General features: G+C 40.8%; 1 protein-coding gene across 2 annotated transcripts; it reads left to right on the forward strand.

The window, feature by feature from the left end:
• The first annotated feature begins 114 nt into the window (after positions 1 to 114).
• Positions 115 to 11,589, forward strand: supt16h (SPT16 homolog, facilitates chromatin remodeling subunit). Of its 2 annotated transcripts, XM_026298933.1 has the most exons (24): positions 115 to 577; positions 1,433 to 1,525; positions 2,058 to 2,228; positions 2,933 to 3,085; positions 3,197 to 3,343; positions 3,577 to 3,728; positions 3,913 to 4,085; positions 4,270 to 4,360; positions 4,449 to 4,522; positions 4,606 to 4,715; positions 4,878 to 4,943; positions 6,042 to 6,140; positions 6,517 to 6,632; positions 7,218 to 7,371; positions 7,485 to 7,612; positions 7,977 to 8,239; positions 8,341 to 8,459; positions 8,741 to 8,979; positions 9,437 to 9,512; positions 9,606 to 9,775; positions 9,906 to 10,035; positions 10,213 to 10,339; positions 10,647 to 10,721; positions 11,053 to 11,589. In XM_026298933.1, exons 1-24 carry the CDS (start codon positions 512 to 514, stop codon positions 11,148 to 11,150), a joined length of 3,090 nt encoding a protein of 1,029 aa, XP_026154718.1. In that variant the 5' UTR covers positions 115 to 511; the 3' UTR covers positions 11,151 to 11,589. The 2 variants fall into 2 exon arrangements, with proteins under 2 accessions (XP_026154718.1, XP_026154719.1); XM_026298934.1 differs by lacking the exons at positions 115 to 577; positions 1,433 to 1,525 and adding an exon at positions 2,375 to 2,411 and having other exon boundaries at positions 2,128 to 2,228.
• Positions 11,590 to 15,639: the final 4,050 nt, after the last annotated feature.

The following is a 15,639-nucleotide window of genomic DNA, read 5'->3' on the forward strand; positions in this document are numbered from 1 at the left end:
TCGTAGAAGATTTTAGTAAAAACGAAGCAAAAGGTGGAGTTAGACCTCATCGTGGTTTAGAATAGCGTTTGTTTTATTAAAGGTGGTCTGTGAAGACTCGGAGGGGGAGGGAGAGGAAAGAAGCACATGAGTGATGAAGGGAAGGAGGGAGGATCTGCGAGTTAATTGAGAGATTGGTTCGTGGTCTAGAGTGGCGAAAACAGGGAGAAACATTAAATTTCCATTTTAATACCTCTTCGCATTTTAACCGGGTGGAGGCTGAGTGAGGTTATTGTGCGGCTTCTGTCTACATGAGTCCTCGGGGGGCCACGTTACTGCAGCTGTAGTGGAAACACAAGTGAAGTAGCAGCATCTCGTAGTGGTGTCACAGCAGGCGTGGAAAGAAAGTGCGTTGTTATTAGTTAACACGGGCCATCATCATCATCATCATCACCACCACCACCACCATCATCACCATCCGGCCTGCTAAGGAGCAAAGCCGGGAGCTGGAGTTTGCACCAGAAGAGGCACCATGGCGGTAAACCTGGACAAGGAAGCATATTACCGCCGGATCAAGAGATTATACAGCAACTGGAAGGTAAAATGTGGACGACGTGGGACGTGTGGTTCGGTTGGATTTGGGGAAAAGTGGCTGTGATGGAAGATGCCACGTTATTCACAATAACAGGCTAGCTACTTTACATCCGTTAGGTAGCCTGCTAGCTAGTCGGTCTAACGCCGAGCTAACTTACTAGCAAGCAGCTAAACGTGCAGTTAGTCAGCGTAGACTGATAAAACGCGACAGAGAGAGCACAGAAACACGTTTTATCACATAGACGTGTTTGACTTTTGGCTATCTGTTGATCCGTTTACACTAACTGCCCGTTAGCGCTTGTAGCGTTAGCTGCGTGCTAATGCTAGCTTGCTAATTAGCATCAGACTAACGCCTGTATCCCGGCAGCGTGCAGGATACCTGCCGCTTATATCAAGTTTTAATGTGTGGAATATCTTTGTGTAACCTTAGGGCTACTTTTTCTGTCTTATTCTGGTTTTCAGAAGTTGAGACACGCTGGTGCGTATTGAGTTTTCTGCTGGTAATACAGCCTTATCGCGCAGACGCACGGCTCTCATTGTGAACTAATTACGTGTCAACAGCGTTTCATATGCACTAAAACTGTAATCTAAGCACTTTAAATCAGCTTTGAGTGACCTGCAGCCCCTCGGATGTGCTGCAGCATCAGGTGGTGATCAGGCCCTGAGAGGCACACATCATCAACTTTTTAACTAAACTCTATTTGCCAGGGTTATTGTGACAGCTCCCACCACCCTTTGTCCACCTGAAAGTCCCTACCAAAGTATTTACTGTGGATGTTGTAGAAAGCACCTTGGTCTGCTCATGTGATTTACCCTTCCATACATGACATTTACTTTCCTTTGCTTTATGTGATTCCAGAAAGGAGAAGATGAATTTGGCAAAGTCGATGCTATCCTGGTGTCTGTCGGAGTGGACGAAGAGATTGTGTACGCCAAATCCACAGCCATACAGGTAAGGCACTTCACAGCTGAGGTGGTGTGATACAATCGGAGGATGCCATGCACAGGCCTCCACATTCTTGTGCTCAGTGATATGCTGTGGGAAACTGCCTGCATCCAGATCATGTGTGTGCCACACCGTACATTTACTGCTATTTGTTATACAAGTGCTACCACTATATCTATAATAAACGTTGATGGAGCTGTGTAGTAACCACCATATCCTTTTTTTTCTCCTGATCCTTTTCAAGTATAATTATGAATTTGTCCAGGCTGATCCTATTTAAATGTCTTATGTTTTTGAAAAGTCTGAATGCATCCCCTATTTACCTGCACTGTTAAGTGGTTCATTTTTGCCTTGTGATAAGAACATGGCTGCATGACCGTAAATGAATGTTGAACTATGCTCTTGCAAAAGCATAATAGAACTACGCCTGCATGTTCAGGGTTATAAGGGTTGAGTGTCTGACTGTCCACTGTACACTGCCATTGATTCTCAAACCCAAGAATTAAATTGTCATCCCTGTTTTTTTTTTTCCCCTCAGACCTGGCTGTTCGGCTATGAACTGACAGACACCATCATGGTGTTTTGCGACACCAAAATCATCTTCCTCGCCAGCAAGAAGAAAGTGGATTTTCTTAAACAGGTGGCTGTAACCAAAGGCAATGAAAACGCCAATGGTGTCCCACCCATCACCCTGCTCACCCGAGAAAAGGTAACTCACGTCAAGACATGGGGACAGAGAAGTGACAGCAATGTAGGGATTCTCTGGTACAGTTATCAAAGCAACATGTCAAGATTTGAGGTTGTGGTTTTATTATTGATGTGCTTGTCTGAACGAGGAATCTGTTTTGTATTCAGAGTTTGAGAAGCAAGTTTTGAAGCTTCTTGTTTTGAGGTTTGTTCAGCCTTTCTTGTTTGTCTGATTGTAACATTGTCATTATGAATTGTGCCTGTAGGATGCTGTTCAGTCCTACTTTTGTTTTGTGGCGTTTCAGTTTACAATACAGTTGCTAGGTCATATGTCTTCTCATTAAAGGCAAAGAAGCTAGAAGAAATTTAGTAAAGGATGTTTGAAATTCACCATGTACAGAACCGCTGGATTCAGCATGTTGATGTGACTGATGCTTTATTCTTTGTTACTCCAGTAACTGTGCAGCCCAGTCACATTCAGTAAATGTAATGAAATAATGTGATAAAATTAAAGTTTCAATTCAATACTCTGATGCCAGTGGAATGATAAATCTACTACTACAACACTGTAGAAGCAACCTGCTCTTAGTTTACCTATTGAACTGTCTTTTTGTATTTGTGTGTTGTGTTACTTTTTAACTTTCTGATGCTTTTCAGAGTAAGTTACATTCTTTAAAAATCTAACATTCGTTGCCATCGTTTTTTTTTTTTTTTTGCTTCCTTCAGAATGAAAGCAACAAGGCCAACTTCGACAAGATGATCGAGGCAATCAGAGGCAGCAGAGAAGGTAAAACAGTGGGAGTCTTCAGCAAGGATAAGTTCCCCGGAGAGTACATGAAGAGCTGGAACGACACGATCACTGCAGAGGGGCTGGAGAAGGCAAGTCAGAACCCCAGATGTGGTTTTGGCAATAGAAAATGAAGGCTAGCGCTATTCTGTTTCTGTTTTAGTCATTATCAATAGTTCTCCATTCGTGTGTTGTGTCTGCAGGTCGACATCAGCGCTGTGGTCGCATACACGATGGCAGTGAAGGAAGACGGGGAGCTTGGCCTGATGAAAAAGGCAGCAGCCATCACCAGCGAGGTTTACTCCAAGTTCTTCAAAGAGCGGGTCATGGAGATTGTTGATGCAGATGAGGTGAGGAGGAACACCAGATTCTGTGCTAAACAGATGAGTTTAAAACTGGTATTTTGGTACTGGAATTTTGACTTACTTCTGATAAATAACCATGTTGCTCCCCAAGTTTTTGGTCCGTATATTTGGAGTTGAATGTTATATGGAAGTGGATCTAAAACATAGAGAAGGGTAGAAATGTGTCCCCTTCAAATGTAAACATCCTTCTTTAATTTGTCTCGTTCTTTCCCCAACAGAAAGTGCGTCACAGTAAATTGGCAGAGTCTGTGGAGAAGGCCATCGAAGAGAAAAAGTATCTTGGCGGTGCTGATCCTTCCACAGTGGAGATGTGTTATCCTCCCATCATCCAAAGCGGAGGAAACTACAGCCTCAAGTTCAGCGTGGTCAGGTAGCTTATCCCTTGTTAGCAGAGACAGCGACTTGTTTTGGTTAAAATTAAAGTGGTCAGTTATTTTATTGAAAGTGGGACATGGTGATGGTGACAGTTTGGAAATGGTTTTGCTTTTTTTCTGATGTGCTTGTGTTGAAGTAGAGTTGTCATTTTAACAAGCACTGTTCTTTTTCCATACCAGTGATAAGAACCACATGCACTTTGGTGCCATCACGTGTGCCATGGGGATACGCTACAAGTCGTACTGCTCCAACCTGGTGCGAACCCTCATGGTGGACCCATCTCAGGAGATGCAGGACAACTACAACTTTCTGCTGCAGGTGGAGGAGGAGCTGCTCAAGGAGCTAAAGCACGGTTGGTTCAAGTGCATGCTGAGAATGTAGGAGGATTCTGTCAGATCCGTGTTTGATACGATTTTTAAAAAAATGCTAAAATAATTAAAAAATTCTAAATTAATGTTCTGTTCAAGGACAAACGGTTCAATTACAGAACAAATGAACCCATTGAGAATGTTTGTCACTTTCTGTTTTTTCCACAGGTGTAAAAATCTGTGAAGCCTACAATGCTGTTCTGGATTATGTGAAGAAGGAGAAGCCAGAACTTGTAGCAAGGCTGACCAAAAACCTTGGGTAAATGTGCACAAATGACATCTTCCCTTTCCCTTTCCCTGTCTTTACACACAGTAGTCACACTTTAGTTTGTTTGTTTTTTTTGTAGCTTTGCAATGGGAATTGAGTTCAGAGAAGGCTCCTTGGTTTTGAATGCCAAAAACCAGTACAAACTCAAAAAAGGTGAGTTTCTTTTTTTTATTATTTGACAATCTTGTTCATTTGTTTTGAACTTGGACAAACTAGAGCATGTGTGTCTCCTCCAGGCATGGTGCTCAGCATCAGTTTGGGTTTTTCTGACCTCCTGAATAAAGATGGCAAGAAGGAAGATCAGAAGTACGCCCTGTTTATAGGTGACACAGTACAGATCAATGAGGTAAGAGTTGATTTTGTTCAAAAGGAGTTCTTTAATATTGACCTTGCTTGTGAGTATAATTTAGAGCTACAGCAGGTTACCTCAGTGTTACAATGAAAAGGCACAGATGACGAGTCGCAGCACCTAAAACACGTACAACAACCTGAAATGTTTCTGTAACAGGAAGAGGCTGCCACCATACTCACCCCGGTCAAGAAAAAGATAAAAAATGTGGGAATCTTCTTAAAGGTTGGTGTCTTACCTCATTCACTTCATTGTTTTTTTTCCCCAAGTTATTGCACAAACAAGTTGGGTTGTTAAACTTAGCAGGAAAAGGGCCAGCTATTAAAATACTACAACCATTAGTCAGAACCAACAGATAGAATATGCTTTTATTTTATTTCATTTTTTTAACCCTGTTCTGTTACTTTGCTAGCTTCAGAGGTGATGTACTGTAAATATTGTTTTATGCACATCATCAGATCAGTTTTTTGACTTGTGTATGTAATAAAAAAATAAATGATTTTACTTTTTATGTTTTTGTCTTACTTTGCTTTGGTGTCGCTCTATTGCTGCACATATCATTACTCTGCACACAAAACTATTGACTGAATTATTCTGTTTTATAACTTCATGTTTTCAAGGTAAATGAATGGGTTACCATGGGCAGCACAATAATGGGCTATTTCATTGACGTATTTAATGGGTATGGGCCATTTTTATTTTATGTTGTTTGTGGCCTTGATGAAGCTCAATGTACGTGGTATCCAGCTCAGGCTGAACTCATGTTTTAAGTCACCTGGAAACATTTCAGACACTTTTGTTACAGTTTAGTTGTTTTGTTATCCTATTTCATATTCAGTTTGACACTTGTGCATCTCATTTAGATGCAGTGATGGATTGTTTTTAGCTGAACCTGAATATGAAAACCTTTTGTTTCTCATATTCCAGTGTTCTCGATCTGTTCAGTGACTCCATCTGTCAGTGCAGAAGCTGTCACAAGACTGTTTTTGTGTATATATTTATCCTACAATGACTTGCTTGTAAAATAATGTATCTGCAGCGGGTAATGGCTGCTGGCCATCATTTATCATAGAAATTGTATATGATGATAATTATGTAGTGTATTAGTTTTGTTTTAAGTTCAGTTTATTTTTAAACAGCTTTTTAGTTAGTTTAGCTTTTGGATGTAATATTACTTGCATACATTGTCTCTACTGCAATACTGTAACTTCCCGATGTATTTAATAGTGTACTCTACTATGCTGAGGCTGCATTACAACACATTATAGGTGATCACATATCAGGATGACTGAAATGTAATGCCTTGTCTTTTTGCTTCAATAGAATGACGATGAGGAGGACGAGGAAGAAGATGGCGATGATGCTGAGGAGCTGCTGGGGAAGGGAGCTCGGAGTGCAGCATTGCTCGCAGACAGAACCCGAGTGAGTGTGTGTGGGGGGGGGCTTATGTGACTGGTGATCAGTGTTTATTTGCCACCTTGACAGAATGTTGATAACTAAGACTGTGAATGTCTTTGTACTCTACCAGCTACTTGGGAAGGTAAGTATTTGTTGTTTTTTCTAAAACCTCATCAGCTGAACCGTTTTAGTTGTAAAAATCCACTAGCTGATGGGAGAAGTTGCCATCTTCATTTCAGTGGGTTGTGTTTTTGTTTGTGTTCATTTATTTGCTGACCATCCAGAACTGTTACACATCCGTATCCTGCATGTATGTTGTGGTATTTCTGTTGCTTTCACAAAAGTCTTGCACTCTGCTGTGTCTGTGTGGTCACTCAGCCCTGTCTGTTGTCAAACTCAGAATGAGATGACGGCGGAGGAGAAGAGGCGGGCTCACCAGAAGGAGTTGGCCAATCATTTGAATGAAGAAGCCAAGCGGCGTCTGACAGAGCAGAAAGGAGAGCAGCAGATTCAGAAGTGAGTAGTGGTAGCCTGAAGGGGGCGCTAGAAGTTAGAGCAAAAGGATTTAGTCATATCTATTCTGAAGTTGAAGCTAATACAACCATATAAACTCAAGCAGGGGATTTCTGATATTCCAGGCTCCTGCAGCTTTTTGCATTTCACAAATTCAACTGTGTGTGTATCAATGCTGTTTTTTTTTTTTTCATCTAGTTTAATAACATGTAAAATCAGTTAAAGAGACGCAAGGAAGAAAATGATCAAAGTGAATATATATAAGTCCAGTGTTAATGTAATGACTTACTGACAAAGTGCAAAACATCTATTTAGTAACCATGTTGAGTTCAGAGTAGGTTACTTTAATAACCAATAATACTGTTGCCATCTCTTGATTGTCACTGTAAAGGTGGTAATGAGTAATGGCAGTAGCATCACAAACAGCTTATTTAATGTGGATGCTCATGTCAGATGGATACTTTAAAAGAACTTTGCATACCCACCCTGTGTAGTTTGGTCAGTATCACAGTGAAGTGCGACTCTGTAAGTGCTCACATGTAATTAAGTTTGTGTTCGTTAAGGGAGTCCACTCTCTTTTCCTCTCAGGGCCAGAAAATCTAACGTGTCCTATAAGAACATCTCTCAGATGCCCAGAGAAAAAGACATCAGAGACATGAAGATTTTTATCGACAAAAAGTACGAGACTGTTGTCATGCCCGTCTTTGGAATCCCCACACCGTTTCACATCGCCACCATCAAGGTATGTTGAGGTTACCGCAACCTCCCTGCCAGTTATTTTTTTTTTTTGCTTTCATGTTGAGATCTTCATTTTTATCCATTTCTTTTTTTTTTCCCCTCTCTCCTCACCAACAGAACATCAGTATGTCTGTAGAAGGAGATTACACCTACCTGAGAATCAACTTCTACGTACCTGGCAGCTCTCTAGGGCGACAGGAGGGAAATATCTTCCCCAACCCAGATGCCACATTTGTTAAAGAAATGTGAGTTTTAACTGTCTGCAGTGACTGTTTTATGAATGTCCTCTCCAGGATGCTGAGATTTGTAAAGTTAAATTAGTTTTTCTCTCCCAAGATCATTTTTAACATTATCATCTATGGCAATTTTTCTGGCTGATGCATTTGTTCTACTTTAAGGGGAGTTACTCATCTCTGTGTTTGTTTAATGTGTTTAATGACATTTGATTGACTTCCTCCTCTGAAATTCACTTTTGTAGGTATTTGGGTATTTGTAGGTATTTGCCGAAGTTTCTAATCACCTTGAAGCATCTTCCTGTACTCTTTCTGCTTCCACCTGACAAAATTATATCAACAACTCCTCTTATCAACTGTTTAATTTTCCCCTCAGCACGTACCGAGCGTCCAACCTGAAGGCTCCTGGCGACACGTCGGTACCCTCCACCAACCTGCAGAACGCTTTCCGCATTATCAAGGAGGTGCAGAAGCGCTACAAGACACGAGAGGCCGAAGAGAAAGAGAAGGAGGGCATCGTCAAGCAAGACTCACTGGTCATCAACCTCAACCGCAGCAACCCCAAGCTCAAAGACCTCTACATCAGACCCAACATCGCACAGAAGAGGATGCAGGGCTCACTGGAGGCCCATACCAATGGTGAGGAAGAGGAAATGGTCTCTTTTGAGATAATTAAGAGCCGGATGTTTGTTGATAATGTTGTTGATTTAAAAAAAACGACCTTTCTTCTCCCCTCGCAGGTTTCCGTTTCACGTCAGTCCGCGGCGATAAAGTGGACATTCTTTATAACAACATCAAACACGCCATCTTCCAGCCGTGTGACGGCGAGATGATCATCGTACTGCACTTCCACCTCAAGGTGTGTTTAAAGTTCCTCCAGCTTAAAAATGTTGCCACAAAACACTTTACTGAAGCAATGATCTTATTCTTATTTCCCAGAACCTTGAAGTATTCCTTTGAGGAGAACGGCTCATTTTCTTTTTAGTTTGTCATGTGCTCAATACTTTCTTTGTTGGGCTGATTATTAAATTGCATTTATGTTGTTAAATATTTAACTGAACACTGCACATGCCCTATAGTCTTTAAAAACTGATGTAGATTTACTACTATTTCATTTTGGCCATCACACTTTTTCTGCAGAACGCCATCATGTTTGGCAAGAGGCGCCACACGGACGTCCAGTTCTACACTGAGGTCGGAGAGATCACCACAGACCTGGGCAAACACCAACACATGCACGACAGAGACGACCTGTACGCAGAGCAGATGGAGCGGGAGATGAGGCATAAACTGAAGTCGGCCTTCAAGAACTTCATCGAGAAGGTGGAGACTCTGACGAAGGAGGAGCTGGAGTTCGAGGTGCCCTTCAGAGACCTGGGGTGAGCAGACTGAGTGTGCTCTGATCTCATAACGAACTTGGGTACCGCTCCAAACAAATCTTGAGAATGCGAAGGAGGTCATGTCATTGTTCAGTTTGAATGATGTGTAGTATCTTGACTTTATATGAGTTCAAGAAGGAAGTATGTTTGTTATGTAATACAACAAATCCCAGTGGATTTTATGTGTGTAGATTTGGTCGTAAAACCTTCATTACATCATGCTTAGTTTTAATGACTCTGAAGCTGTTCCTGGACACAGTGGTGCTAAATCCCAGACCTGATCAGTTCACGCTGGTGTGACTTCTCACTCTGATGATGCCTTTAGAGTTTGATCAATGAATCAGTATCCACTTGATTGATTATAGAAACTATATACCCCAAGCATAGTAGGTACACAAAGACTTGCCCTTCCCTGTGGTACAAACAGATTTTTTTTTTTTTTTTTTTTCTTCTTCAGGTTCCAGGGTGCCCCTTACAGGAGTACCTGTCTGTTACAACCTACATCCAGTTCCCTCGTCAATGTCACTGAATGGGTGAGTGAACATCCGCAGCCAGCGTCTAACTTTGTGTAACTTCAGCGTCTGTTTCCCAGGGAAGGTTTGTCTGAACTTTCTTTCCATGTCTAGCCTCCGTTTGTCGTCACTCTGGACGAGGTGGAGCTGGTCCACTTTGAGCGTGTGCAGTTCCACCTCAAGAACTTCGACGTGGTCATCGTCTACAAGGACTACAACAAGAAGGTCACCATGATCAACGCTGTGCCTGTTAACTCCCTCGATCCCATCAAGGAGTGGCTAAAGTAAAGCCCAGTTAATGCAATAATACTTTGATAATGAACAAGACAAACATATTTAAGTCTAAATGATAAGCTGATCAGTTTTACACGGGGTGCTTTGAAATTTGGATTTTAACCCATTTTTCTTTCTTAGCTCTTGTGACATCAAGTACACAGAGGGAGTCCAGTCCCTGAACTGGACCAAGATTATGAAAACCATCGTCGATGATCCAGAAGGCTTCTTTGAGCAGGGAGGCTGGTCTTTCTTGGACCCAGAAAGTGAGGTATGTCTATTGTGGTGGACCAAAATAAAATCAGGTTTCTGGTTTTTGAGGACTTTTCTGAAAAAACTTTTTTTTTCTTTTTTTTTTCTCAGTTGTAGCTTTAAACCAACAAATCTGTACTCACAACTTGGTCTGTTTTTGTGTTTCTGATGTCCCACTTGCTGTCTCTCATCTCAGGGAAGTGGTGGAGAAGAAGATTCTGAGTCAGAAATGGAGGATGAAACGTTCAACCCATCTGCCGATGAAGAGGAGGAGGAAGAGGAGGACAGTGATGAGGATTACAGTTCAGAGACAGAGGACTCTGGTACGAGCCAGCATGAGTGTTAAGTAACATCTGTCTAGACCTGCAACAAGTACCTGATGGACAGAAAATTGGTCATTTGTTTGAAGTTTTTCAAGCAAAATGCCCAGCATTCACTTGTTCAGCTTCTCAAATCTAAAATTTTATTTATTTTGTCACCTAATTCCTGACTAAAAGCCCAATGAAGTGCAACATATTTTTTTTTTTTTTTTTTTTTTTTTAAAACTTGTCAAACATTATCAGAAATTGATTAACATCAGAAGAATTCTTCCATGAACTCTGAGTTCTTACTGTCGGTTTTGTTTTGTAGATTACAGCGCGTCGCTGGGCAGCGAGGAGGAGAGCGGCAAAGACTGGGACGAGCTGGAGGAAGAAGCCAGAAAAGGTTTGTCAGTCCGTTCTGTCTGAAAACTCAAAAATATGATCACTTCTTGTTAGCGATGGGTCCTTATAACAGGAACACCTTCAACTTTGCCAGCAATTCTTGGATGGATTTTCATGACATTTGGTACAGAATCATGTTTTATGTCTCTAAGTGATGACATAGCTGTAGATGGTTTGTGGTTTACAGTAGAAATCTCTCAGCCTTTGCTTTATTTAAAGACTTGTGAGAAGAATTCATGTCTTGTCACATCTTTCATCCGGTTTGCAGATCAGTCTCAGTACGATGTAAACAATGTTTGTTTTCTCATCTGAGTTTTGTTCTTATCCTCCAGCTGACAGAGAGAGTCACTATGAGGACGAAGACACGTCCAACAGGAAGAGGAAGGTCCGGTCAGCAGCCCCACCCAGCAAGAAGAAGCGACGGTCCTAAAAATCTCACTCACACACAAACACACACACATTACTGCCAAACCTAGCTGACCCTCGATCCTTCCTTCTGCCCCAACCGGCTCTTTTGTCTCATACACGTCACACACACATGCTCAGACACTCGTGTATGCACATGTGTATATAGTGGTAGAGGCCCCTTATTTTTGTGTTGGTCAGTGAAGTGTCATGTTGAAATGGTAGGAAGGATTAGCACGACACTCATACACTTCTTTTTTTTTCCTTTTTTTTTTTTTTTTTTAAATTTTTCCAATTTTTTTTTCATTTCTTCCTGTCTTTGGTTTCTCTCTCCCTTCTCATCCATCCATCAAGGTTTTGTGTTTGTGCGTGTGTGTGTGCATGTGTGTTTAAATGGGTTTTTATTGTGAGCGTTATTTTCTGTTTCAACAGATTGGTTTGACTAATAAAAGACTTGACATATCCTCTGCCAAGTGTTTTATATGAAACCAGAGAAACTTCTGACTTACCTGATCCTTTTCTTCTTGTCTACGTTTCACCTCCCCATCGTGTTTTCTTTAGTGTTTAAATTGTGGTAATTAAATTGAACAGTTGTCATTATTTGATGGGGGACATTTAACATCTGGTTTCTTTTTTTTTTAAAGTGGGTTTGTATACTGACACAGACAGGCACACACATACACACCATCTCCCTCGCTCTTGTCCTGTCTTTTGTTTTTCTTTTTTTTTTTTTCTTTTTTTTCTCTCCATTCTGATTAGATATGTTGTTGTACTGTTAATTCTGCAAATCTTGTTTTTGTAATAAAATTAAAAGGAGCTGTAGTTTGGTTTTTAATGGTCTGTTTTCTTTTCTAAAGGCAGCAGTATGTCACTGTGCACATTTGGAAATGGTCATATGGTTTTCTGGTGCAGAGTTTGGGTAAACATTTGCACGTCCTGTTCATCTTCTCGCTCGTATTATGCCTTGTGACAGGAACCTGGGTGGACTTGTGGTCCTAGACTGTGTGCTCCAGTATGATTCCTGGACACTCGACATTGTCCGGTTAGGTGATAGAATTTAAATTCTTTCTTGTCACTTAAACTGAGGGACCTTTCGATGAAAAATCCGGTCTGGTTGTTTGTTGCTTCCATTCTGACTTTTTATATTCGTTTTTCCATAACAGAATCAATATGGTTTAATAATACGACAACAGGGTTTGCCAAAAAGCTCTAATCTTATATAGTTCACTATAAATACACTAAAATCTAAAGAAATACCAAGTAAAGGAAATTAAGTGATGTGTAGAGAATATACTACAGCACCCGGCTCTTCTTTTCGTTGTTTTTTGCAAATGTTTGTATTTTAAGGGTACATCATTATTTACACATCTCTGTAACAGCTTGGACAACATATCAGATTATTGATGGCTCCATTTTGGACATGAAGTTTTTAAAAAAAAAAAAGTAGCAGCTACATTTGAAGGAAGAACTTGCATAATATTTTGCTTTAAATTGAAGTTTTCTAATTTATCAGTTTCCTTCATAATCGTGTTTTTTAAATCTAAAATGTTGATTTGCACGATAACTACAATGTAGTGCAGTAAAATGTAGTTTTATATTAAGTACAAGTACCTCAGAATGTATGCTCAAGTAAAAGGGTTGAATCAATTCAGCACCACATAGATTTATAAAGGCTGTTCATGCTGGTTTAGATATAGAAGCTTTTTCTTTGTGTTTGCATAGACAAGAAAACATCAACAAAGCTCCTTGTGGGTAAGTGTTGCTCAACTTTCTGAGGACTTAACAGCATCACCAAAGGTTCTAGTTGATTGAGAAAAAATTATGTGGATGAATCAGTCTACAGTGTTTTAGTGTAATAGATTCTGAGTTAGATGTAGTTATCCCATTATTTGAGTAGATAATGTGTCCTCTGTAATGCTGTACATTTGGATGCCTTCATTTTAGAGAGTAATCACTTGTGATGGGATCTGTGGATGCATCTTAATTGACAACAGGCCTGATGTAGGAAACACCTTTGGGGGGAAATGGGATTATAGCTGGTTTACTAGCTTTTCTAATATTTATCTGTTTGTGATAATCTCACCCTTTGTCTGTGTATGAAAAACATCCCTGTGTTGCAGATGAAACCTTGACCCAGCCAGTTTTACCCACCACCTGTGACGAAGGCTTGATGAGCACAGAGATTCGTAGTGAGAGAAGGGACACCACTTTTTCATTTTTCATTCTTCACAGTATAAGCACAAGAAAACGGCGCAGTGTGATTTATGTTGCCAGGTTGTATGAAACTATTAAGGTGGACACCATTGAAGGGAGGTATGGACATGTTATATTGTTTCTCCTGTTTTTCTTCTTTGGATCTTAAGAAGCTATCTGATTGTATGATGTATAGCCCTGAAAAAAATAAGACAAAGTCTTCGTGTCAAAGTCTAAAATGAATCAGGTAGTGTGATAAAAGGTGTGTAAGCAGATCGTCACGATCTTCAATAAAACATTAAACTAAAGTGGTAGTTTTATATGGTTCACATCATATGATCAGCCCATGGCATTTATCTATATATCATGGGTTAAACTGGAGTGCTTTTATTTTCAGGATCAGGGTCTTGAAGTATTTTAGTGGTGTAACCACCACCGTGTGTTATCACTGTCGACACTTTAACTCACGCTGTTGCTGGTCAAATGTTTGCATCTTATAGAGTTAAAGATGAATTTAGTTTGATTTGATGAAAAGGTCAATGTATGTGAACGCAGCTTACCTTTTATCTTTAAACAGATAAAATCATTTGAAAATCCACCTTAGTCTGGTTTAAAAAAAAAACAGGCCTGTCATCTGCTAAATGAGGTCACTAGGTTGGTACGTTGGTCTGATGTTACAAAGAAATACAAGAAGGCATATGCTTAAATTATTATATAGCCTATAATGTTGTACGGCTATAAATGTGGAGCACAAAGAGGCAAAGTCAGTCAGTTACGAGCTTTGTCCTGGTAACAGGTGGTCAATACTCTGCTTATCCAGTAAGTATCAATTTTAAGTTTTTTAGAAAACTAATTCATACATTTTGATAAATGAATATTTTACAGCTGGTAACACATAATATCAGAGTTGAGTTGAAATCCAAAAAGCAGGCAGTACTAAACCAGTTAAACAATTGGCAGGATCAGGTTTTATGTTTCTGCTGCAGATTCATGGGGCTGTAATCATGGACACATCATGAGAAACTGGGGTCCTGGGCACAGAGATGTAAAAGGGCCCCTATGTCTCCTAGATTTGTAGGAGCGACCATGTGATTTATAGTCAGTTTGTGTCTTTTTTTGTTTTGTTTTGTGTCTCTTTGTAGTTTTGTCTTTTTTAGTCATTTTGAGAAATTATTGGTTTTGTGCCCATATTTGGATGTTTTGTGTCTTTTTTCATTCTTTGGTTGTCATTTTGCAGTGTTTGGGGTTGTCTTTCTTGACTTTTAAGTCCTTTTACTTTCCTCCAGCAGGTCAGAAATACTAACAGGCTGCCAGGGACATGGACAACAGCAGCTCTCCCTACAGTCGGGAAGCAGCCCTCCTCACCACAGCAGGTGTTGCGGGAAACCCTCATTTAGCTGGGGGTATCCTCCTGGGCTACCTGGCGGTGGGGGTCGCCAGCTACGCCTGCGCCTTTTGGTCCCAGCGCAGCAGGCTTGGCGTTTTGAAACAAACCATCATCCTGTCCTTATCAGGCCAGCAAGTCAGCCTCACGGGTGTTCAGAATGTCCACGGCTCTCTTCTCTCTCTGTTCGTGATGGATGTGCTCAATGCGATCTTGACAATAATCTTTGGGATCCAGTTGGCCGGGTCAACCTGCGGCTCTGCGTTCAGTTGCGTCTATGTCTTCATCGCGTGGTTCCTGACGAGATGCTTTGCGGTGGTTTATCACCTCCTAAGTGCTCTGGTGTGTGTCCTGTTCCTGTGCCACCCACAGTGGGGAGCCAAACTGCGCTGCATTACCACCGCTGTGGTTTTCCTGATTTTTGTTCTTATATATTTTCCATCCAGGTGGCAACATTCGGGATGACGGTTATCGTCTTTGGATTGGTCATAGCCATTGTTGCAAAATGTATCATGTCACAATCTGCGTCCTCTTATGCTGCCACCCACAAAAAACTGATTGTGGTTGTTGCAGTTGTCACATTCTTAGTGGTCTACGCCCCCAGTTTTGTTGCTCAGTGTCTGCTGTTCGCTTCATCTGACAGTGAGGAGGCAACTGACAACTATCTCATAGTGTACACCAATGTGCTGTTTTTCACAAGTTTTCATATCACTATGAATGGACTGCTGTTCTTTTTCATCCTGAGGCTGTCTGCTGAGGCACAGCAGCAGCAGCAGCAGCAGCAGCAGCAGAATTGGGAAAACCCAAGCATTTATGTTTCTCCTTCATCTGCAACATAATTGCACCGTGCAAATCTTCAACTAATTCAACTTGAATTCTCACTTCTATGAACTTTCAAATGTTCTTGTTGTTTTCAAGACTAATTCATTCAACCCAG

The sequence above is a fragment of the Mastacembelus armatus genome, chromosome 18, assembly GCF_900324485.2.
Source record: "Mastacembelus armatus chromosome 18, fMasArm1.2, whole genome shotgun sequence".
NCBI classification, from domain to species: domain Eukaryota; kingdom Metazoa; phylum Chordata; class Actinopteri; order Synbranchiformes; family Mastacembelidae; genus Mastacembelus; species Mastacembelus armatus.

What these genes read in the sequence shown, in the direction of transcription:
- supt16h (XM_026298933.1), top strand. Translation starts at nt 512, where the DNA reads ATGGCGGTAAACCTGGACAAGGAAGCATATTACCGCCGGATCAAGAGA. An exon ending in AGATTGTTGATGCAGATGAG is followed by an intron (nt 3,344 to 3,576) that starts GTGAGGAGGAAC and finishes TTTCCCCAACAG; the next exon opens with AAAGTGCGTCACAGTAAATT. An exon ending in TACTGCACTTCCACCTCAAG is followed by an intron (nt 8,460 to 8,740) that starts GTGTGTTTAAAG and finishes CTTTTTCTGCAG; the next exon opens with AACGCCATCATGTTTGGCAA.